Source organism: Misgurnus anguillicaudatus, chromosome 10 (genome assembly GCF_027580225.2).
Source record: "Misgurnus anguillicaudatus chromosome 10, ASM2758022v2, whole genome shotgun sequence".
In the NCBI taxonomy this organism is placed as follows: Eukaryota; Metazoa; Chordata; class Actinopteri; order Cypriniformes; family Cobitidae; genus Misgurnus; species Misgurnus anguillicaudatus.
The window spans coordinates 40,642,194-40,667,910 of NC_073346.2; the positions used below are offsets into that span (position 1 = coordinate 40,642,194).

Below are 25,717 nucleotides of genomic sequence, written 5' to 3' on the forward strand. Positions count from 1 at the left end.
TAATGTGATTTTCTAGTGCCTAAAGAGTCTGTTTGATAATTCAGATATACACAAAAGTCTCAGGTTGCGAGTCTACAAATGAAAAATATATTAATGATAAATTAATGTCATTGCAACTAATAAAAAACAAAAAGTCTTGCTTGTGCATTTTTTACTTTGACCCTTAAAATCATGAAGCAGGTTCTGCTCTAAGAGTAAAAATCACAACAATTACAGCATTTGGTTTTATTTTATTCTTCATCTTTGGCTGAGATCACAAAATAAATCACAGCCATCGATAAAAGTACAACCTATAGATTGAGTTCACAAGCATGCACACCTGCAGCTGTATGCATTTATTTACAAGTGAATCTCATGACACATCAGGCATTTATGCTCAAAACTCTGCATTTGAGCGGATGTTATTATACACATGCTGATTTATTTTACTGCAAATATTACGGATTTGATCCTAAACTGATGTTCAGCAGGGCTCTGTCTGAAAGATTGATTTAATAAACAATTCACTGATAATAAAGAAACCAAACCTTGTTTCCAGACTGGAAATGAATAAAACAGCATCCTTACAACACTTCATAACTCACATCACATATCTGTTACTCAATTATAAGGTGTAAAAGCATCTTCAGAAGACTTAACGCTCAACAAGCACAAATTATCTAGAGGATCTGAAACAAAAACAACAAAATGATTAAAAACAATGTATTACTGAAAACCCTTCCAGCGGGATTCCCAACACTTCGGAGCAGTGAATTTTCATGACATGTTTAGTGATTAAATCACTTCATAAAAATGATTGTGTGGATTTGTGAATCAAATATTAGTGGAATTAAAACCATTATTCTTTGAAGTGAAATGTGTCCAATATGACAAGAAGAGTTTAATGTAGTCAATTAAATATTTTAGAGCAGGGATATAAACATTTCCATCACTTCAGGGGATTTTAAAGGTGCCAAAGAATGCATTGTAATAATCTGTTAAATTGTTTTGTGATATCTATGCAGAAGGTTTGTGGCTTTATTAAATGCAAAAATCATCCAGAGACAGTTTTACATGACCATTTACAACCCTTGGATTTGCCTTTAGAATGAAATGGTCATGAATAATAATGTTGAGCTCTGCTCTGATTGGCTGTTTCTCCTTCAGTAGCTCTGTGTGTGTGTAAACAGATCTTATGTTTGAGTCTGTATCAGATTTTGAGAAATAATCAATTGTTTGGAGATTGTAAATGGATGTTTCTGAGTGGTAAGTTTGTGTTTTTTTTCAGTATGAACCTGCAAAACTTAACTGTAACCTCAATAGTAGAACTTCAGTCTAAACGTTAGCATATAGCATTAACTAGCATATAGCACTAACTCAGTAGTCACAACTTTGTTTTTAGAATTGTAACATTGTAATTAACTCATTCACCGCCATTGACGAGTTATCTCGTCATTTATGAGTTCATATTTAACTAATAAATATGCCTTTCTGGACGAATTTCAAAGTGAAAGTGTAATACCGCTTTTATCCACCAGATGGTGCCAAAACGAATTGATCAAAAATGGAAGTTAAAAAGATTTAATGATTTATTTTAACTGCCTTTATGTTTGATAGTCATTCTGAGTAGGGCTGGGTAAAAATATCGATTCATCAATGCATTGCAATTATTTGTTTCTCAGTTCAATATCGATTCATAAAATCCTATGAATCGATTCAGCCCCCCCGGCCAGTGGCGGCGCTGTGGGAAACACTCTAGTGAGAGCGTTCAGCGTTGTACAAGACGTGCTTTATCAAAACAGATAGATCAAAGATGGCAAACAGCAGCACTTCTTTCAAGCCTGCACCATCAACGTAATCAAACATTAGTAATACTACACACATTATTTAAAAATATACTCGGGTACTTAATTGCTTGTGTATTTACTTATTATTGAATCGATATCGAAGCAAGCAAATCAATATCGAATTGAATTGAAGCCTCAAGAATCGGAATCGAATCGAATTGCGAAATACCTAACAATACCCAGCCCTAATTCTGAGTCTGATCTTTAACATAAATTTCTTTACAAAAATGCAATTTTTTAAGCTTTTTGCTCAAAATGTTGTATTTTTGAAGAGAAATATCCATATTTCAGTGGTTAAATTAAGTAGAAAAAGTAAATATATAATGACACGTTTTTTCACCATTTTGTTTGTTTGTTTATTGTTTGTTTGAAAGCAGAGGGTGTGTTCTTTAATTTGATATAATTTGTATGTTTATATATTTATAGAAAATAATTTTTCCTGCAAGGAATTTTGTGAAAATTTTGTTAAAATCACAAAAATGCAGGTGGGCAACTTTTCTCAAAAAGGCTGGCGGTGAATGAGTTAATTTATGTTGGGGAGTTACATCTGGACTGTAACGTCACAGTTGGTGTTATGTTGAGATTAAATTTACATAAGAAGGAGGAAACAATTGTGTTTGAGGCTCATGATATGTCATTACCATCCACACTACTCTTATTATTCATCTATGTCTACAGTAAATACAGTTTTATTACTGTATTACTTTTTTACATTTTACGGCACCTTTAAAATTTCCAGATATTTCCATAGGAACTCTCTGACATGGAAAAAAATAATAACACAAACTATTTAAAATACTGTATGAAACAGGAAAATGTTGAGATGCTGAGAAGCATAAACAATTATACAAACCCAAATAGGCAAATAGATTACATTACACATAAAAGCTGCTCTTTTACACACATGTCTGTCAAAAAGAAATAATATACAGTAATGTCTGGAGCATGTGAAGAAGTTTCAAACATACACAATGTATGAAGAACCCAAAACACATGATTATTTAAAGAGATAGTTCACCTAAAAATGAAATTTCTCTCATCATTTTTTTACTCTAATGTTGTTACAAACCTGCACAAATGTCCCTGCCCTGATGAACAGAAATGAAGATTCAAAACCAAACCAATCATGAGCCCCATCCACCTCAACAGAATTCTTTTTTCTTACTATGAAAGTGAATGGGGCCCCCGATTGGCCCGGTTACAAACAACTCCCTAAAATATCTTCCTTCATGTTCATCAAAACAAAGAAACCCACACAGGTTTGCAACATCATGAAGTTGAGTAAATGATAAGAGAATTTTCATTTAAGAATAATAATAATATGATATGAAATGACCTCGAAATGTCTCGATTTCATTGTCTAAACGCTCTTACATCTTTAACTGATGTAAATAGTAGCTGTACATCCCAGGTCTAATTTCAAAAGAATATTATCTAAAAAATAAAAACTTTTTATTACCAAAAAATAAAATAAAAATGCATAATAATTACAAACTTGGGCCAGGAATTAGAGTAAACTGGGCTTAAACTGTACAACTCACATCAAATCACATTCATTATTTACAGTCAAACCTGAAATAATCAACATATGCTGTACAAATATTTACACTTTAACATCACAATATGAATAGAAAATGATATTTTATCCTGCTTTTATCTTTCCATGTCTGATGGATTTGTGCTTTTCAGTTTAAAGTCATGAAGACAAATGAACAAACAAAGTCAGAGACAAAGAATGTCTGAAGAAATAAACAAAAAACTGACTTGGTTTAAGTTCCTGATGTTATATTCATATTCCTGGTCTATGTCATATGTAATATATCATCCTTCATTTCTAAGGTAGTGTGCACACCAAAGCGTTTACGCCAGCAGATGTTTTTAATTGTTTCCAATGAAAGCGCCACGCTTTTCAAAAAAGCCAGCAGCTGGTGTGTTTTGAGTTGAATAATGTTCACCTTTAGGTGAAATGCTCAGCTGTGCACGCCCCCTTAAACAACTTTTTGTCTGACATTATGAAGTCATCTTGTTTTTAACCTTTTGACTCCATTCTTCCGTGTTTTAAATGACAATAAACACAAAGTTTATTTTATATTCCCAGAGAACGCATTGTAAGTATATCATAAATGAATTGATATATCATCCTGCAGAAGTAAAATAGATCTGAATGTTACCGAGATTTGAGTCCACCTGTGTGACATCAGTACATACAGAGACGAACGATCTGAATATCATTACATCACAACAAGAGCAAACGGTCCACGTGTATATTTGCATCTGTCCATAAGAGTTCATCAGTCTGTTAATAATCTATATAACATTACATCAGAAGATGCTGTGGTCTTCAGTGTTTTATACTTCATTGATGGTCCTCTCTGATGGTCTGTAGTCTGAACTCTTCTCAGATCCCATAATGAAGGACTGAGTCTTACGCTTCAAGCGCGCCCGTTTGTTGGCCAGAGAGAGACTTTGCTTACCGGAGGCGATGATATCAGAGATAAACTTCTTACAGTCAACACAAACCTCCATGGTAGTCCAGTCCTCCATCAGCTCTTTGGGAAGCTCCGGTTCATCTTGGGAAGAGGACGACTGTCTCGTAGGCTTGGATAATCTTACAGAAAAAGATTCAAAAGAGAATTAAAAAATATAAATCTTACTTAGTATTTTCGTCTTGTTTTCAGTACAAATATCTAAGAATTCTTGAATTGGGATGCTTTTTCTTGATGAGCAAAATGACTTAAGAAAATAAGCCTACTTTCAGTGGCGGAAGTATAATTTTATAAATAGGGGTGGCTAGGGGGGCCAAGGCTACTTTGGGGGTCCATTTAGTCCATGAAAGAAAACGTTGTGTAACTCTGTATCAAAAAAGCATGAATAAATCTCATGATTGCTAATTACTTTACATTACACATTAGATATATTCCTACTGTACAAGTATTTTATTTAAAAGTAATTTATTTAAAAAGAAATATTAGTCAAACAGGAGCACTGAGTGATTTTCTCTTCTGATTGTTTTTTTTTTGTTTAGACCAAATACAATAAAATTTTATTCGATGAGGACATAAACAATTGTTTGCTATGATACTTTGACAAATGTTTTGTGTATTTATCCGTTTCAGCCAAAAAGACGCGAACATGAACGCATTTAAGCTCTGTGCCCGCGCGCGATCAAACATTATGTGTGTCGCGTTTCAGTTCAAGGCGGCTCATCATACAGTAAAAATCACTTCAAGATTAAAAAACACATGTTAGTATATATTTAAACACATTAAAAAACTAATTGATCAGTAAGGAATTTTTATCTAAATTGCTGTTTCATTGATTTTCACTATGCTGTATATGTTTCTTTTTTTCTTATAATTTATTTTTATATATAATTTTATATATTGCAATTTGTTTAAATATTATTATTATTATTTTAATGATTATTATTTTTAATTGACTTATTAATATGGAGTAAATGCTGCTGTCAAGGAATGGTTGGTTTATTGTTTGTTAATTTGTTTTAATGTATATATATATAAAAAATAAAATAAAAAAAGAATAAAAAAACACAGCATTTAGTTTTGTTGTAAAAACAGTGCACACAGAAAAAGAAAGGCCAATCTTTATTATAAAAGCAGACTTTCTTTAGTCCACAAAAATACTACACACCCTTCCAGCCTACGATAAAATCATTATGTAGTTAAATTTGGGGTGGCACCCCTCTGGCTCCGCCACTGTCTAGTTTTTAGACAAAAAATATAAATTAAGTGAATTTAAACAAGCAAAAAAATCTGACAATGGGGTTTAAGAAAAAGTTTTATTTTTCCTTAACACCTAATTCAAGAAAAAATGTCTTACCCCATTGGTAGATTTTTGTTGCTTGCTTAAAGCATAAATTCACTTCAATTTTATTTAATACAATTTTATTTTATTAAATCTTACTTTCTTTGGTCATTTAGCTCTTCAAGAAAATGCATCTTGACTTAAGAATTTTTAGATATTTGTACTAAAAAACAAGACAAAAATACTAAGAAAGAAAGTAATTTTTTGCAGTGAATGCATATGTTTCTGACCTTACAGTCTCTGCTCACATAACTCAAAAATAGAGCATAAAGTAATGATACACATCAAATGTAAGCTTATTTAAAAAATATTATGTACAACTTTAATTATGAATGGCATGAGTCACGAAAAAATAAAAATCTTACATTTGGACTTTACATTTTAAATTAAAAGCAGCATGTTGTATGGCAACTAAAAATTACATGAGAGGCCATGTGTTACAGTGATTTTACCATAGTACAGTAAGTTTAAGTCACTTGGCTTTATGCTGAATGTAAGAACACTCATTACTGGTGTTAACACCTGACTGCATGTGCAGTACAGATGATGTAGAAAATGATTTGGAAAAGAGCGAGCATTAAAAGGTTGTGCACCGGGGTTACAGGTTTTACCTGGACACAGCTCTCTGAAGGCTGGGCCGATGCTGACTCGTGCTGGGTTTATCTGACGTGGGAACAGCAGCGTCTCGTTTCAGTGTGGACGGACCCAGTGAGTAAATAGGTAGACTTGCATAAGGCTTTGATGGCAGCCGCATCTGAACCCAGAGAAAAGAGCTGATATGAGCGTGAGATACAACAAGCAGAAATACAGAACACAGTACAGACTGACACTTACTTTCTTACAGCATTGTGAACACACGGGCCTGTAAAAATAAAAGAAGAGACATGATGTCATAGTTTCACTGTGGCTGATCTCAGATCAGTACTGCACAGCAGGGTTTTACCTTTTGCAGAACTGACAGGTGTACGACCAGGTGAAGAAAGAAAATCTTTTTATCCGGCAGCAGAAACAGAGCTGTGAAATGCAAATGTCAGGAGTAAAAGATTTAGTGCTGGCTCATACGTCATACAGTATAACCCAATTCACACAGCTCCCAGAAAATACCCGTAAAATTGCCAGACAAGCTTCTGTGTGAACACAAATATGTCCCGTAAATCTTCTGCCGGAAAGAGGACCTAGTAAGATACACGGAAAACCCTCTGTGTGAACAAGAAGCCGAAACAATGCCGTAATGGGCGTGTCGTAGTGAGGACGTGCGCGTTATGTTATGGTTCAGCTCTTTAAAACGAGAGATTTACATGCAGATCAACATTCATGACAAGAAATGGCGCAAACTAGATTGAAGCAGTTATCAGGAAATGATAAATGAAAGGCATAAACAATGACGCACGTGCTGAAGTGAGGATGCGCGTGTCATGGCAACATGAAGTTGGTTCAACTCTTTATAATGAGGGATTTACAACATTCACAACTAGAAATGTCAGTAAACTGGACTGACGCGTAAGTTAGCTCGTCACTTACCGCGCTGAAGCGGAGTTTATCACGTGCTCATTTGAGCTTATAATAAACAAAAATACCCGCGCATCATCCCAACAAGATATATCGTTCAGCTCCTCAAAACGAGGGTTTTAAATGCATATTAACAATCACGATGAGAAATATCTAAAAACTGTATTAAAGCAGATATCAGGGAGATCATCAAATATCCACTCTGAAGCTGAATCATTCATCAGCATTTTCCCTGTATTTTCCGGAATGTCTGTGTGAAAAGGGCTTATGTGGGAGTTTTATCTGTCAATAAAAACAATGGAAATATTTGTGACCATGGACCACCAGACATATGGGCCAATTCTTTAAAATTGAGATTTATACATCATCTGAAAGCAGAATAAATATGATTTCCATTAATGTATTGTTTGTTAAGATAATAGTTCGGCCGAGATACAACTTTTTGAAAATCTGGAATATGTGGGTGCAAAAAAAAAAAAAAGAGAAAATCTATATTGTTCTCTGATATCTACACAGAAGATTTGTGGCTTTATTAAGTGCGAAAATGATTCAGAGTCTGTTTTCAATGTCCATTTACAACCCTAGGATTTGCTTTTATAATGAAATGGTCTATTATTACCTTATTTGAAAGGGTCATGAATAATAATGATTGGCTGTTTCTCTGAGCAGCTCCTTCAGTAGCTCTGTGTGTGTGTGTGTAAACAGATCTTATGTTTGAGTCTGTATCAGATTTTAAGGAATAATCAATTTGTTTGAAGATTGTTAATGGACGTTTATGACTGGTAAGTTTGTGTTTTTTCAGTATGGACCTGCGAAACGTAACTGTAACATCAATAGTAGAACTTCAGCCTAAACGCTAGCATATAGCATTAACTAGCACATAGCACTTTGTACTTATGTAAAAAAAAACTAATTATGTACTTAATTTAATGTTGGGCGTTCATCTGGACTGTAACGTCACAGTTGGTGTTATGTTGAGTTTTGTTTTCCAGCGGTCAGTCTTTTGCATGCACAAGTTTACATACAAAAGAAGGAAACAGTCGTGTTTGAGGTTCATGATTTGTCATTACCATGTACACAACTCTTATTATTCATCTATGCCTACATAAATACAGTTTTACATTCTATGGCACCTTTAAATGATTTTTGGCATAAAAACCCATACACTATATTTTTGGCTATTGCTACAAATATACCTGTGCCACTTCTGACTGGTTTTGTAGTCCAGGGTCACATTTAAAGATTTTTATACACTAAAATGTTTTGATAAGAACGTGATTATAATTTTTTATTTAAGAAATGCAGTATTGAAATGTATTTTAAATATAAATTTGTTTTATTATATTCACATTGGTTGTATTTGAGATGCATGCAGTAAATCCATCTCTTACCTTCCCTTTCTTCAGTGCATTATATACGTCTTTATACTGTTGAAACTTCTCCAGCTCAGCTTTGACCAAAACCTGGCGAATGTGCATGACCTCCTGTACAGTCAAAGCCAAACACTCCACAGGAAAACAAAACTCCTCCTGTCCAAACATATCGCACACATAAGTTACACACCAGCATTAAAATCCAAATAAACTTTCACTTCCAGGATATAACACTAACTAAATTCTGAACGAGCTGATATAAGTCAAGAGTTTGTAGGGGAACAACAGCATTAGTGATGGAGTGAACACAAGCAGATACAGCATCACACTTACTAAGGATTTCGAGCTCTGTCTGGATGGAGGCAGAAACTGTCGGACACACGTCGGCGTTTCTTTCTCGATCGAATGTCGCCGCTGAGCCGGCTGTCGTCTCTCGGGCTGCGGTGTGGATGAGATGGGCAGGAACATGGGCGGAGCTAACAAAAGATGACAGACACATTATTAATACATTGCAGGATCAGGTGCTGATCACTTCTTTACCTTTACCTAAATTCACTTCCTTATTTTTAACATTATTACAAGTGTGCTGGACTCACTTTTCTTCCCGAGCACAGATTCTGGAGATGTGTCATCCATCATAGATGTAGAGATACTAGAACAGCTGACTGACTTTTGATCTGTGGTCTCATCCTGAGCAGAAGACATTACATTACATTAGTAAAAGTCTTACATACCGTCAGATATATGATATTGAACACAAAATCCTCACATCTGAATCTGAAATTTCCAGCTCGGACAGGGTCGGGGCTTGAAGTCGTCTCCTCTGAAACCCACTGGAGGTGTTGGGTTGAAGCGACGATACACCATTAGCCAATGATAGAGAGCTGGAGGCTTTAATGGAGCCATCAGCAGAGGACACGTCTGTACAACACAACACAATGAAAAGCAAACAGAAATGAAGAAGAACATGCAAAACATGAAATCATGTTTAACATATTTATTTCATTCAAGGGATAGTTCACCCAAAAATGAAAAATCTGTCATCATTTTCTCACTCTCATGTTGTTACAAACCTGTATAAATTTCTTTGATCTGATGACCACAAAGGAAGATACCAAACCGATCATGAGCCCTATTCACTTCCATAGTAGGAAAAAAGATTACTATGGGAGTGATTGGGGCTCATGAAAAGTTTGTTTTCAAACATTCCTCAAAATATCTTTCTTTGGGGTCATCAGAACTTCCTTTTGTGGTCACTTTTGGGTGAGCACTATCCCTTTAATGATGTAAATATTAATTATATAAACTGGGAATATTTTGTTTTACAGAACAATTCAACAAGTCACCACGACTTTGTGAATTACATTTCTATACAGAGTTCTGCATGTTTATTACTTTACAATCAATATATTTCTGTTGTCAGCGGTTAAGATGATGTTACATGAGCTCTTCTCAGTTTAGTAGTGGTTAATCTTAAACACACAAATTTCACCACAGACACACACAACAGCCAACAGAAAGACAGTGACAGAGGCTCTGCTTCTAGTTCTTATTATTTAAATGTTCACGTTTTATTGCAAAATATAATATCGTCATAACTAGGTCTGTCACAATGATTAAATAATTGTCTCATCGCAATTGTTTGACCTCATTGCGATGATTTCAAATCACCACAATGATTGCACAACTCTCTAAAAAACAGAAGGGGGAGCTGTAGCGCCTGTATAAACAAGACAGTATTAGATGGCGTTGCTTAAGTGACAGTGTAATGCAATAAACTGCAAAACAATTCAACACAGTGGAAAAAACAGCATTTAAAGAAATGCTGCAAAACTTTGATAAGCAGTATGAACTATTTATCATTAAATAATTACTTTTAAATATGTGTTATGTGTATTAATATTCACTGCTAGATAAACCTTGCAAAAGATTTAATTTAAATAATCACAACAATGTATGAAAATGATTTCATGAACAAACAAAATGTATGAGAATTAAATGTCTGTAGCAATAAAATAGACAATTTATCATCATAACCGGCAAAAGTCAAATACAGTCAATTAATTGTCATAATCGTCACAATTTATTAGGCAATTAACCGTCAGCCAAACGTAATAATTGTGACAGTCCTAGTCATAACAGCTTGAGTGAGAAGTGAACCTGATGATCTACGTCAGGGTTACCCAAACTGGGTCCTGGAGGGGCCGGTGTCCCACCTGCCTGGAAGTTTATAGTGTGCTTAGTAAGACCTTAAAGGATTACTCCACTTTCATAAAAAAATCTTGATAATTTCCTCACCCCCATGTCATCCAACATGTCCACGTCTTTGTTCAGTCGAGAAGAAATCAAGGCCTCCGAGAAAAACACACCAGGATTCCTCCCCACACAGTGGACCCCAATGGACCTCAACAGTTTACAGCCTCAGTGCAACCTCAAACGTCTCTAAACGATCCCAACTGATGCATAAGGGTCTTATCTAGCAAAACCATCCTAATTTTCACCAAAAAAAAGTACTTTTAAACCACACCTTCTCGTCTTGCACTAGCCGTGTAATGCACCAGTGCGACCTTATGCATTACGTAATCACATTGAAAGGTCACGTGTTACATTTGTGAAACGCACACTTGTGGACCATTTTAAACAATAAACTATTAATTAATATTATTAATAAGAAGTTGTGGTTTAAAGGTACATATTTTTTATTTTTTGGTGAAAATGAGAATGGTTTTGCCTCGGTTGAGATCGTCTTTGAAGCTGCATTGAAACTGCAAACTGTTGAGGTCCAATAAAGTCCACTATATGGAGAAAAATCCTGGAATGTTTTTCTCAAAAAACCCAATTTCTTCTCGACTGAACAAAGAAAGACACAAACACCCTGAATGACATGGAGGTGAGGAAATTATCAAGATTTTTTTTATGACCGTAGAAAGCATGTACTCATAAAAGCTTAAATGCACAAGCGCCTGCCAAATGCATACAGTACATGTAAATGTAATCTGAAATATATTTCTGTTAGATTTTCTTGTATTATTAGTGATTGGATGTCTGCTTATACATAAAGTGTCCGTTTCCCAGACAGGGCTTAAGTCTAGTCCAAGACTAAAATCCATGTGAGCTGGTTTAACTAAAAACAGCTTGCACTGACATATCTTAAAATATATCAGTGATTGTTTTGTCTCAAGATTTACATGATGATTTTAGGTATGTTTGTAAAAACTACTTAAATGTCTTAAATATAACTAAGGCCTGGTCCTGGCTTTATCTAAAACCTATCCGGGAAACTGCTCCAAAGAGGTTTGTTGTAAGATGGTTGTGTAGGTCTAACCACCTTTTAAGATCTTAACACAAATCAGTCAAATCACTTAACACATAATGACATACTGTATGTGCTACCGTAACTAAATGTACAGAAGATACCGCAGAGATCTTGAGAGTAAGCAGGATCCACAAGAACAATAATCAATCATTTAATAGATGTTAAATAGTCACATTTCATTTGAAGGTCAACTACATTTTAAAAATGAAACCCCTGATGGCAGTATAAAAAAAAACTAAATAGATATTAAACATCAAAGGGTGCCTTCAAATGAACTGCTCACAATTACGGCATGAAATGATGAGATAATGAATGAATGGCTATATACAGTAAAACAAATACTAATGATTACAGACATCACATCACTGACACACCAGTGCATCAGATTACAGACAAACCAATGCATTACATCACTAACGGAGAGACGCACCAGCGAATCACATCACTGACATAAAACTGCATCAGATCACAGATGCAACAATATATCAGATGACTGACACGCTAGTGCATCAGATCACAGACACTTTACCTGATGAATCAAAACTCTGAGACATACTAAGAGGCCGAATTGCTGCAAAAAAACAAGCAGCAAGTTAAAACTGTTCAAATCACAAGTACAGCTTTCAAAACAACTTTTATTATAAATACTGAATACAGTACATTTGTGACCTGTAATGGCAAAATGAGTCTGAATGCACACGGTCTAACTTTGAGCTACAGGTGAAAGAAAGTATAAATGTCGATTTTGGTGGAAATTAAGTTTTTCATAAAAAGTAAGTGCATTAAGCCCTCATCTAGCGATCATTCTCAATCCTTTAAATAATCATTAAACATCTCTAATGATCTTTATTTGTACATGTTCGTAGAGAGGTGTACCATCCTAAATGCTTAATCTAATACAAAGATGCGTCTCCATCCACATGCACGTTTTGGTTTTTAGTTTTAAAACGGTTAACGGTTGGGGGAAAATATCTGATGTGTAAGATTATACTAAATCCGTGCATTACAGTAGATCTTAAAGCTGTCTGTTTCAATGTCAATCAAACAAAAGAAAGGAAAAAGTTAAACACATATTTTTCCTATAGACATTGTTTTTGACTTTGTGTGTGCCAAATGAAATGAGTTTTATCTGTGGTTTTAAGGTAAAGATGCCGTGATTTTGCTTTTGAATTTTCAAAAATATTTAACTCGATTTTTCTCAAAATTGACTTTGCTGACTCTATTAACTTCAAACATGTGTAGCTCTGTCATTTTTGGTCAGATTCCAACAAATCATACATCATTTAAAAGTTTTTTAACTCTTTCCCTGCCATTGACGAGATATCTCATCATTTAAGAGAAAACATTTCCATAAAAAAAAAAACGTGTTACTGATGATGTTTTATGGTTATCTGTAATACCGTGATTATCCACTAGATGCACTTCCCTAATTTATAAAAAAACTGAAGCAATTTTTTTTTAATTTTACATTGCGTTTATGTTTTGAAAATCATTCTGAATCTGATCTCTAACAAAATTCATTTACAACAATGGAATTATTTTAGCTTTTTGTATTTTTGAAGAAAAGTACCCATATTTAAGAGTTTATAAGCAGAGAAAAATATAGATAGGATGAAAGGGATTTTCCTGTTTTGTTTGTTTGTTTGAAAGCAGAGGGTCTGTTTTTTTTTTGAAACTTCTTTTAAAATCACAAAAAATGCTGGCGGCCAACTTATGAAAAAAAGCTGGTGGCGAATTAATACAGAATGTCAAAATATAAAAACTCATTTGCTCATTCCAACTCAATTTGCCAGTTGTCACACTTATTTAGTTTTCATAAATAAGGTATTTAGTGAGTATTTAGTAGCCTACGACTAGACTATTTTATTCTATTGAAATTGATCAGTTTCTGAAAACTGGGCAATCAAAACTGGGTAAAAAGTTGTATTGTTTAAGAAACGGACTACTGATTTAGCCAAAAAATGCTTTTAATTTATTTTACTAGAACATTACAAGCTGTTTTTTCCTTTCAATAACATCTGATGTAATCCAAATCCAAAAATGGCTCTGGAATCTTCTATGCATGTGGTTATAGCAACAATTCATTCATTTTCAGTGTATATAGATGTAAATACAAAGACAGTCATGATCAATTCAGCCATGTATGAAGCATATACGTGCCATACATGAAATAAAACCTGTTTGTTCTTAATCAACATGCTAGCTGGAGCATGTTTACAACTGAGTCTGCAGCAAAGCAAAGCCATGTTTAGTGACCAGGGATGCATAACGATTAATCGCAATAAATCTATAGCAGAATAAAAGTTTTCATTACATCATGTATGTGTGTGTACTGTGTATAACAATTATGCATATAAAAATATGCACACATGCATGTATAATTTTAAGAAATTTTATTTATATATAATATAAATGTATATACACAAGTAAACATTTCTGAAATATATACATGCATGTGTGTGCAAAGTTATTATACACAGTTCACACATATATGATGTAATCAAAAACTTTTATTCTGCTATAGATTAATCGCGATTAGTAGTTATACATCCCTACTTCATACATGACACATGATGAATATTCAGCTTTATACTCAATGCGTGCGAGTCTCACCGAGTCGACTCCTGCGGATCTGATCAGGTGAAACGGGTCTGAGTTTGCGCTCCGTCTTGATCTCTTCTAGTATACGTTCATGCAGGCTGGGTGGACGTTCGGCCTGCGGTTTGAGCTTTCGTGCTGCCACCTGAAATACGTATACATCACACATACTGTACATACAATCTATAGATGCACAAGAACCACCTGCAATCTGGTTTAACTAGTCACTGTATACACTCAAATACCACTGGGTAACGGATATTTCTATGTGAATTAAAACTAAATAAACTGTTATTATGATTTTAAATAAACGATTCTGCTCCGCAACATGTTTTTTGAAAGTTTCTGGTTTCGTTTCTGTTCCTTGCAAAACATCAAAAGTTTTTGGCTTTCGTTTTCGTTTCGTGAACCGGTTCAAAGCCTTGATTATGGCAAAAGTAAGTGGAGTTAGATGGACTGTGTGTTTAAGTTAAAGGTCTTCACGTGTCCACTTAGATCCGAAAACCCGAGGTCCAACCCGAGACCTGAGCGGGTTCAGGTCTAAAGCTCGGGATACGCTGCACGATTTTTGCCTGTCCCAGACGAAAGATTACCATCGGGAAATAGTTGTGGCTCATTATCGGTGGTCCTATGTCGCACAATGAGAGAGGTTCAAAGACGGCAGTTTTCCCGATCTTTTGTCCAAAGATAGCCTACGATAGTTTTCTGACAGTGTCAAAAAGTCAGCATGATCAATGCACAGTGTATTTGCTGCTATGACCTGTATACCAGTATTTGTTTACCACCAGCGAATGCTGGTGACGTCGTGCTAACATGTGCCGCCGACTCAATAGGTGTCATCATCGCACAGTCTACACTGCACACGTCAGTGCCGTTTACATTTGGTTCCAGTCGGGTTAAAACAATTACCACTGGGTTGGACTCGGGTTTGTCTCGGGTCGGGTCTTACTTTTAAATAAAAATTATTTATGCACCTTTGGTTTGGGAAAAAAGTGATTCAGGTCATTTCGGGTCGGGTACATTTCTTTTGTACCAAACTAGGTTTAGTCAGGTTTAGATGTGAATAATGAAAACTTACAGGGTTGAGAGGAGGTCTGGACCTGATAAACTCAAGTATAACCTCATGAGCACTTTTCTTTAACTTGGGGGGAATGTCTCCGTTCACCTGAATGAGAGAAAGACAGAGAGATAATATCTAATAAAGATAAATTCATACTAATTTAGCATAAACACATTCCTGACACCTGAGAGTCACTCTTCCCATTGACTATTATTATTATTTAGATAAACTTTATAATTAGGTTTAAATTGCTGAAATTTCAAGTGGTCATTAAGTTTACTTTTATTCAATTAGAAAAACTGTAAAGCACAGCGGCATGTATCTCGCGAGATGTTGGGTTTAGGGTTAGGTTTGGGGGGTAGGACGTAGCTGTATCCCTTCTAGCCACAACCCATGCGTGGTGACCTCACCATGACTTTGCGTAGTTTGTAGCGTTTGGAGCGGATGTCATCCATTAGCATCTCATACGGTGTGAGCTGAAACTCAATGGGTAGCAGGTTATACTGACGCTCCTGAACCTTCTTCAGCTTCACACCTGTTCTCAGATCTCGCATCACCTGAACCCACAGCCAAGCCTGCACACACGTAAAATACATATGCATCATTTTAACAGTCAATGAAACACTTTACACCGTACTGCTCAGATCATCTGTTCTTGTGAAGCATTCCTTATATTTGTTCCTTATATTGTGATGTTTGACCAAAAACATTCATGAGACCCTGTGAGAGATTATTGTGTTTGTTTCTCAGGACAATAATCTATCAAGTCTCTATTTGCCCTCTATTTAATCTCATTTCTATCTAGAAAATATTTTTATAAAACTGATTTGCTATTCTTTTTGTAATATACAACATACAATATGAGACTAAGGAAACCTTTAAAGACTCTGTGAAATTATACTTATAAAACTATAATGAGCAAACAAATACAACAGGGAGCCAATCAAATGTCTCCATTATTTTGAAAGGCGGGTCTCTTACCCAATCAGCATTCTGCAGCTCGTTTAACTCTCTGCCTTGATCGTCGACCGTGTCTCCCTCTATCTTACGCAGGTTCTGTCCAATCAGAGCGAGACACAACACTTCACACATCAGCCGAGACCGACAGAATCACATGTTTCAGTTTATTACTACAGCAGCTCTCTATGTGTGTGTGTCTATTATTGCCAAAATCTGTGCAAAGATGCGTCTGTATCAAATTTCACCCCAAAATCAAAAGAAGTAACATTCTGTATAAATATAATCAATTCTGTTTTAGGATTTGTTGCATTGTGACATTATTTTCATGACATTTAACTCCCATAAAACCATGAGTTGAATCAATCCAGCAAATTTTTTTGGAGTGCATTAAAGGCGCTCTAAGCGAATTGACGCGTTTTAGACCATAAAACATTTTTTGTTACATACAGCAAACATCTCCTCACTATCTGCTTGCTGCCTGTCCGCTGATCAAACTGTAAAAAACGCAATCTCTGTAGACAGCTCAGGCTCGACAAACGGCAATATCAACATAGTGGCCAAACCTAGCACAACAAAACATAACAAAGTGTTCCAGCCAATAAACGACAAGAAGGATTTGGGGGTGGGGGTTGGGCGCGTTCATGAAAGCACGGAAGGGAGAGGGAGGCGTTAGCTACGCTCCGTTTGTTTGAAAACAGTTCAAACATCAACAGGAAGTGATGTCGCACATTATTCGCTTAGAGCGCCTTTAAACTTGAAAAATTAATTTAGTCGTAACTGCTTCATTTTTTTGAATGTAGTTTTGTTCTAGCAGCATGTATACTTTAAGAATTTATTTGATTTTTTAGATTTGTGTTAATAAAATGATAATCTACATTTGACTTTGATGGTTGACCATTAAAAATGTAAATAACACTAATGACGTCATCATAATATTTGCATATTAAACTGCAATTGGTCTTCCGTGCATACTTAATTGGTTTATTGTTCCTTACATTTAAAAAAAAAAATTGTGATTGATTTTGTCTTCCTTGCATAGATTTAAATTAGGGCTGTCAAAAGATTAATCACGATTAATCACATACAAAATAAAAGTTTGTTTTTGAATAATATATGTTTGTGCACTGTGTATAATTATTTTGTAGATAAAAATGTAAAAAAAGTCATGTATGTATATATTTTTTACTTTATATATAATATAAAATATATAAATATCTAAAAGTATCAAAATCAAAACCAAACTTGTATTTTGTATGCAATTAATCGCGATTTATCTTTTAACAGCCCTAATTTAAATCTGTCTTTGCACTGTACAGCGACTATGTGTTGATCCAGAAATCCAGACGCATGTTAAACATCATGACAATGAGATCAAAGCTGCTCTGATATAACCAAACTTAAAGGTATAGTGGAACATTTTCCCGAATTTTAAAAAAAGCACCGCCGTCTCCACTTTTTTAAAAAATGCAATTGTGCAACACTCTACCTGCTCCCGAGAGGGAACGCCTATTAAACGCTCTGTTTACAAGTTCCTGTCGGCATGGCTCATACATTGAGATGTTTACCGTGTCTTTGCGGTTCGTGACTTGTGCAAGGGCTAGCATCGCTAATCATAGCTTACATCAACTTTTACTAGCAGTGATTTTAAATGGATTTCTCCAAATAGCATGCCAAACTTTACCTGTTGAGTAGAAACTTCATGACTAAGGCATCAGTGGGATGCCAGTGCATGCCAGTGTTATATTCTCCCAAAAACACTTTGGTCTTGTTCAGAGGCCTTTCTCTTCTTGTCATACAATTCATAGACACTTTTTTTACCCCACAGTTTGGGTTGGGTCGGGTCAGCTCACCTCACTTTGGCTTGGTTAGCTTTTCCATCAAGTTTAGTTACACTTCGCAGTGGGAGGGATTATAGGCCTGTCGTTATATTTGCGATGCCTGCTGCTGTATCATACAAGTGAGAGTGTTGTTGGAATGCTAAACATCCCCGCACATTCATTCATTTCTCAGTCCGCCACAAAATCAAAATTGACCACCACAAAGATGTTTGCACATCGTGTTTATCACTCCCTCTGTCTCACATGACAGTTTCTGTACAAACACCGGTGGCGTCGTCAGTCGACGCGCTCCGCTGAGGCTCATTTAAGTTGCCTAATACAAGTATAATGCGCACGTGCATCGCGAATGTGCTGCCACAAACTGCAAAACTGGTATGGTGTCCCTGGTTCTCAACCTGTGGATGTTTTTCATCTCTATAAGCTAGTTTGGGAACTTATAGCAGAGCACAGATGATAAAATGTTTGCTCAAAACAGCGCAAGCTAGCATGAAGGTAAAGCTAATCTTTTACATTATAGTGATGACACTGGTAGTGACGATTCTCTCAGACCAATCAGTGATCTACTGTGTTTTCGCATCACGTTTTGGTATCAGCTTGGATCGCTTGGAACCCCAATCGAGGTGGTTCTAAAAAAAAGGATTGAGTACTACGTACTGCACCAAATGGAAAAGCTCCCAAAAGTAAGCTGACCCGAGCCAACCAAACCATGGGGTACTATGCAATGGAAAAGCGCCAATATACACCTGAAAGTGCGCATGTGCAGAAAGCGAACCTAGAGACGAGCACGTACAACGGCCTTATGTAAACATATCACCAGAATGATTGACAACTAGGATGACCAATAGTCTTGATGATCCACCCGGAAAAAGAAAATCCTCTGCTATACCTTTAAATCTTTACCACATTTGTAATGTTGCCTTGCAAGCACTTTGATTTTCTTTAGGAAATTCACAGAGCCTAAAATGATGCTGTCATCGCATCGTGTCCCTGCAGCAGCATCAGCAGCTTTCATTCAGGAGTAAAATTCAGTTTTACAGTAACACTAATCTCTCATGGGAACAACATCAGATAGCACAGAGAGAAGAACTGATGAAGCTAAAGGGTTCGTCTCATCTAACACTTGATAAAGATCTTACTGACCCACAGCAAAAGGTATACATTGAGTTGCTGATCTCTACTGTGAGTGCAGAAAGAAACTGAAATTTGGTTCACATCATGCATTTGCATGTTAAGTTTTTTCCCCAATAATGTCACAATGCCAACCATCTGAACGGTCATTAAAGGGCCAATATTATGCCAATTTTAACAAGTGTAATATAAGCCTCAGGTGTGCCTAGAATGTTTTTGTGAAGTTTCAGCTCAAAATACCCCAAAATGTGCCTATTTGAACGGGAGCAAAAAAGTGTTGTTTTCATGTGTGTACCTTTAAATGCAAATGAACTACTGTTTTAACCCCTTCAGACCCTGTGTCCACTAGAATGGACATCACACGTTTTGTGGTTCAAACCAATAAAAATGCTGATCAACCAATCAAAATAAGGCACACTGATTTAACACCTGAAAATCAGGTCTGAAGGGGTTAAAAAAAGATTTGATTCCTGTGAATACAGTCTGAGCCAATAGTATTTATACCGCATTAGTGCCACAATGTGCTAACAAAAACATTTAGAAAAGACAGTCAGTGGCGGTGGGTGGGGCTTTGTTAGTGTGACATCACATTAACAAGAGAATCAAAACAGAATGTTTAATTGGGAATAAAAAATGAGCAGTGGGTGGATTTCTATTATTGTATGGTGATTGTGTTCACACTGCCAACACACATTTATGTCCAAACACCTTGTAAAAGTGGATTTTGCATAATATGGGCCCTTTAAAACAGGCTTCTTTTTATGATGACAAACATGTCAGTGAGATAGACCTCTTTGACACTCTTGATCTTCTTCAGGAAGGTGTGAAGCTCTCTGGTTTCAGCGTAGAGCGCCCGACATACGGCCTGATAATGACCGAGCGCATCTGAAGGACTGGGCAGATGAAGACTACAAAGCTGCAGATACACACAACAGAGCAAATCAATTACGATCATTTCATTATCATCAAATAATCATGTGAATTTCCATAATGTTAAAGCGATGAGCTTATGTCTGGCATAAAAATGTCCTTGTTTCTCATAAATGCAATAAATAGACAGAAGGTGACGTGAGTCACTGTTGGCTTTATACCAGCAGTACAATGTCCATCTGTGTAGCACAGAGATTAATGCTTTACAACAGAGAAACATACACGATAATAAACATTCATAAGTGCTCTCGCTGTGACCTTTATCACAGCAGATGAGGAGGAAAATGTGTACTAACAACACCAAATACAGCACAACCTCTTGATCCTTACTGGTTATATATTGCCTGCTATTTTTACAATGTGCATGTAAACCAAAATCCAGCAATAAATCCATCAGATGCTTAATTTAGTGAATGCTGTCCAGCTATTACAGAAATAAATAAAACAATGTCTAGGGTTAAAAATATCTTGGCCATCTGGTGAAACAATTTTGGCAATAGATTTACAACAAGTATATTTACATTATTAAGCCCACAACATTGACATTGCAAGCGTCATTCTCTACACATTTAATGCATGCATACAGAAAGTAAGCATATATATTTATTTTGCAAATGATATCTGGACACCACTAACGTAAAGAGGTCATGTGACAATAGTCTAGCAGTAGGCAGTATATACACTGCATAAAAGGAAGTATTTATTAGTAAGTAAGTATAACACTAATACTTCATTATGAGCATATATGAATACTCTAGAAACTCTCGTTGAAACTTAAGTTCAGTTGTTATAATACCGTAATGATGTCACTGTATCCCCGGATACGGTATGAATGGGCTGGATTTTGTTTGCGGCCATCTTCTTCTTCCTCAGCGGCTTCATATCCTTCATCGGTGCAGGAGTCGCTCTCGGTCTCGGCCACATTTGTCATGAGATCGATGAGCCGCTCGAGCGGTGGGCTCAGTTCTCGCTCTTCACTTTCATGCAGCCCATAATCCAGAGCTTTATAGATCACAATCCCCAGAGACTCGATCACCTGCTGCACAAAATAAATATATAAATCACTCACTGCTGTCTTTTACAAATCCTTCTTATCTCCTCAGCAGACTATTATGCCCCCAAAACTACTCAAATGTACCGCAGAGAAATCTCAAAAGCAGTCAGGAGATTCTGTGTCCTACAGATGAAAGAAGGTTATTTGATTTTGAAATAGGGGATATGTATGAAAATTTGAGAATTTAAGGGTAAACTAGTTCTTCATTTAATTATACAAAATCTTGTAAAGACAATATCTACACTAAATGTTAGAAGTTGGATCCACAAAAAAAAATACTTCATTGATAACACCTGAAAAATACCGAGCCCCTAAGGGGGCTAAAGCTTAGTTTCATGTGCTCACGTGAAACCTTCACGTGCAGAAGCTTCGTTTCGCGTGCTCACATAAAACTTTTGCGTGCTCACGTGAAAGCGAAAGTTTCACGTGCGCATGCGATAGTTTTACGTGTGCACGCAAAACGAAACGAAACTTTATATTATTTATTTAATTTTGCTTTTTAATTTGTCCCCTTAGGGGCTCCGTAGTCAAATGTAAGCCTTTACGCTTAATAAATATGTTAAAAAATATCCAACTTTCACTTTTTTACAATGTAAACATTGCTGGGTGATGGGGGGGTTATCCCCCATCTGGTCTTTATAGCCCTGCCCCTATCGTCTTAAAGCCATCTTAAATATTTTGACAACATTTCCAGTAAGACTATAATTTGTGAGTGTGGTATTTTATGGTGCATTCTGGGAATGTTTAAGATGACTGTTTTATTACACTTAAAGGGATAGTTCGGCCAAAAATGATATTAAACCCATGATTTACTCACCCTCAAGCTGTCCGAGATGCATGTGTCCATCGTTTTTCGGACAAACACATTTTCAGTTGTTTTGGAGGGTGTTTTGGATCTTTCAGTTAATTAAATGTGAAGTTGCGCGGTCCGCGACCTTCGGGTCCGGGGGGTGTGCATCCATCCTTCACAAAATAGATCCAAACGGCTCCAGGATGATAAATAAAAGTCTTCTGAGGGTAATCCGCGCGGTCCTTTTGTAGAAATATCCATATTTAAAACTTTATAAACCAAAATAAGTACCTTCCGGTAGCGCCACCAGTATTAGCGTAGTGTTCGCACTTTTCTTAGTGACGTATGACAAATTCGGAGGGCGGGGGCACAGAGCAGCAGCAGAGTAACCTCCGTACGCTGCGTAAAGCTCTGATCTTGAATGCGGACGCGACGAAGATGGCGGTATTACCAGATGCAAGTTATTTTTGTTTATAAAGTTTTAAATGTGGATATTTCTACAACAAAACTGCACAGATTACACTCAGAAGGACTTTGTTTATCATCGTGAAGCCGTTTGGATTTATTTTGTGACAGATGGATGCACATTTTTTGGACTTGAAGGTCGTGGACCCCATAACTTCACATTTGATTAACTGAAAGATCTAAAACATTTTCTAAAATAACTGAAAATGTCATCGTCTGAAAAATGATGGACATATGCATCTCGGACGGCTTCGGGGTGAGTAAATCATGGGTTAAATATCATTTTTGGCCGAACTATACCTTTAAATAATATTGACAACAGTCCTGTAACTCTCTGACTGAATGTATATCCAACTAAACTATTGACCACCAGACACAAACACATATACAGTGATGTCGATAACACAATAAAACCAAAGACAATTACCCAGAACTTTTAGTAAATGATTCACACCCATCTTCATCCCTGTACCTCTTGAAGACCATATCTTTATACCTGAATTTAAACTGATTTATGTTTGGGCATTGTTTTAATTCCTCGTTAAAACTATTCGATATCCTTAGTCCAGAGCTTGAGATACAAAAACTTTTTCTTGTACAAATTCTGTTAATTTTAAAATTATTTGCCCCCCTTAAATTATAACCTTCATCTCTTGCCCTAAATAATATTTGAATATTTCTCGGATTATAGCAGGTTTCTGTCATATAATAAAGCAGAGTTGCTTCTAGTGAATTCTTTACTGTGATCTGATACTGTGAAACTGCCCTACTTACATTGTGCAAGGCCTGTTATTGGTGTCAACTCTCCTGAAAGATTTTGCTTTCTTATATTTCACTTAAACATATGATACAAGATACAGAAAACTCACTGTCGTCTGTATGTTTGCTCATATTTTTTTAAATGTGTGCTCATGAGTATGTTAGGATTAAGAGAAGTTGCCAACTTGTCTCCTTACTTAAACATTGAAACATATTTACATTTACATTAATAAATTATTTAAATATGAGCATGCTACAAACAGTGCAAAGCCACTGTAAAAATGCAGATAAATGCACAACACATATTGCATTAACAACAGTCTACTGTTAAATGACTATTACTTGTTGCAAGAAATGTGCTTTATTGTTTTTAGGACTGCATAAGGATTAATCGCAACTACTCATTTGCAGAATAAAAGTTTTTGTTTACATCATGTGTGTGTACTTTATATAATAATTCTGTATATATAAATACACACACATTTATGTTTACGTTTAAGAAATATTTACATGTGTATATACATTTTTATATTTATATATAATTTATATTATACAGAAATATGAATACTTAATATATAAATATTTATCTTCTTAAAATTATACATGCATGTGTGTGTATTTATATATTATAATTATTATACATAATTATTATACACAGTACACACACATATATGATGTAAACATAAAAAACTTTTATTCTGCAAATAATTAGCTCTAATTGTTTTTAATAGTAAATGTTAACTTTCTTGTCTTTGATCATCAGAAGCTTTCCACACAGGAGACACAAAGATGCTTTGTTAATATTTGAACAGTTTAACAACACATTCTTTAAATTCTGACATGACGTGATCATATCTACTGCACTTTAAAACCGCTCATTAACCCAAGAATCTCATAAAGAAAATAAGCATAATCTTCAAGCTTTATGAGGTAATGATGTTTAGTCTAGACAAAAGTAAAAGTCAATCTGTCCACAACTCACAAGTTACAGTACATCTGCTGTATCCACAATAACACACAGTAACAAGAAAAAAGAGGAAAAGTTTAAGATGAAAACTTTAAATGTTGTGTGTACTTTAAGTTTAGGAGAGGTTGAAGGATGTTTATAATTCGCATGAAGTTGGCTTGACGTTTGACGTTCAATATATAGCTTTGTCAGCTGTAGCCGGTTTCAGCAGTAACAACATAAACAAACGGCTTTCGTGGAACACACGTAACTAAGAATCAATAACAACAAAGTCATTTAAACGTAGTTTATTTATATAACAAACAACACATAGATTACCTAGGAGTCCAAAACATTTGTTGTTTTCGACGAGGTATTTGTTCAAGAGATCAATTTAACAACTAGTCAGACCATTAAACAAGCATAAAGTTTCACTCAGATGCATAATCGCATCACCGCACGTGCATCTGATGAAACCGTCTATAATGCACACTTCTTAGGTTTCTAATAAGTGACCCTGGACCACAAAAACAGTCGTAAGTCGAATGGCTAAAAGCCCAAAATACATTGCATATATTATGTAAAGATCATGAAGACATTCTGTACAGTAAATTTCCTACCGAAAAGGATTTCCCATCCATTTTATGTAAATGATTACAATTTCCTACATTCAGTCAACAACATCATTACAGTGGTAAGCCAGTAGAGACACTAAAACAATCGTTATCATTAATAATATGTGTGGTAAAGACTTTAAATGCGATCTTATTATTTTTTTTGTACCCTCACAATACAGATTTTTGAATAGTTGTATCTCTGCCAAATTTTGTCCTATACTAACAAATCATACATCAATGGAAAGCTTATGTATTTAGCTTTCTGATGATGATGATATTTGTTTGCTTGTTATCAAAAATAAACTACTTTATACAACAGTTCTTTCTGGTTCTCGAATCTGATTGGCTAAGAGGCGTGCAATATTCTACTGATAACGGCACAGTAACCGCTTCACCTTTCGTATCATTCCGCCACCTAGTGAATGGACGTCCTCTAAACAGGCTCATCTCTGAATGGAGAAACTGCAGGCTGCAGCCAGGTGTACTTGGGCACACACAACCGCGCTGTTTTGAATCACTCTCGGTGTGTCTCATTAGTTCACTAGCTCGTAAATCAGTCTGTGAATCCCCAATCGGACGTTATTATTCCGTCAAAGATCAGCGCTCTTGGATGGTATGTTAAAGTTAATGGGAGTAATGTCTTGTCACATCGTGTGGACGATTAACACTTGGAAAGAAGAATGTAAACACTCATGTTTTTTCCGGAGCATTATCTCTTATCAG

At 35.7% G+C, this 25,717-nt stretch overlaps 1 protein-coding gene across 1 annotated transcript in view; it reads right to left on the bottom strand.

Annotated features, from left to right (window-relative positions):
- Positions 1-10: 10 nt before the first annotated feature.
- The window catches only part of spire1b (spire-type actin nucleation factor 1b), a 31,054-nt gene continuing 5,347 nt past the window's right edge, over positions 11-25,717 (bottom strand). The window contains exons 4-18 of the mRNA XM_055211557.2: positions 21,160-21,402; positions 20,224-20,349; positions 16,489-16,563; positions 15,918-16,082; positions 15,526-15,612; positions 14,463-14,592; positions 12,379-12,420; positions 9,303-9,454; positions 9,130-9,223; positions 8,867-9,009; positions 8,552-8,689; positions 6,595-6,665; positions 6,486-6,513; positions 6,263-6,405; positions 11-4,434 (exon numbers count right to left, since the gene is read on the bottom strand). Of these exons, the coding sequence (XP_055067532.2) occupies positions 4,176-4,434; positions 6,263-6,405; positions 6,486-6,513; positions 6,595-6,665; positions 8,552-8,689; positions 8,867-9,009; positions 9,130-9,223; positions 9,303-9,454; positions 12,379-12,420; positions 14,463-14,592; positions 15,526-15,612; positions 15,918-16,082; positions 16,489-16,563; positions 20,224-20,349; positions 21,160-21,402 (1,896 nt within the window). The 3' untranslated portion in view covers positions 11-4,175. The remainder of the gene's footprint in view (positions 4,435-6,262; positions 6,406-6,485; positions 6,514-6,594; positions 6,666-8,551; positions 8,690-8,866; positions 9,010-9,129; positions 9,224-9,302; positions 9,455-12,378; positions 12,421-14,462; positions 14,593-15,525; positions 15,613-15,917; positions 16,083-16,488; positions 16,564-20,223; positions 20,350-21,159; positions 21,403-25,717) is intronic.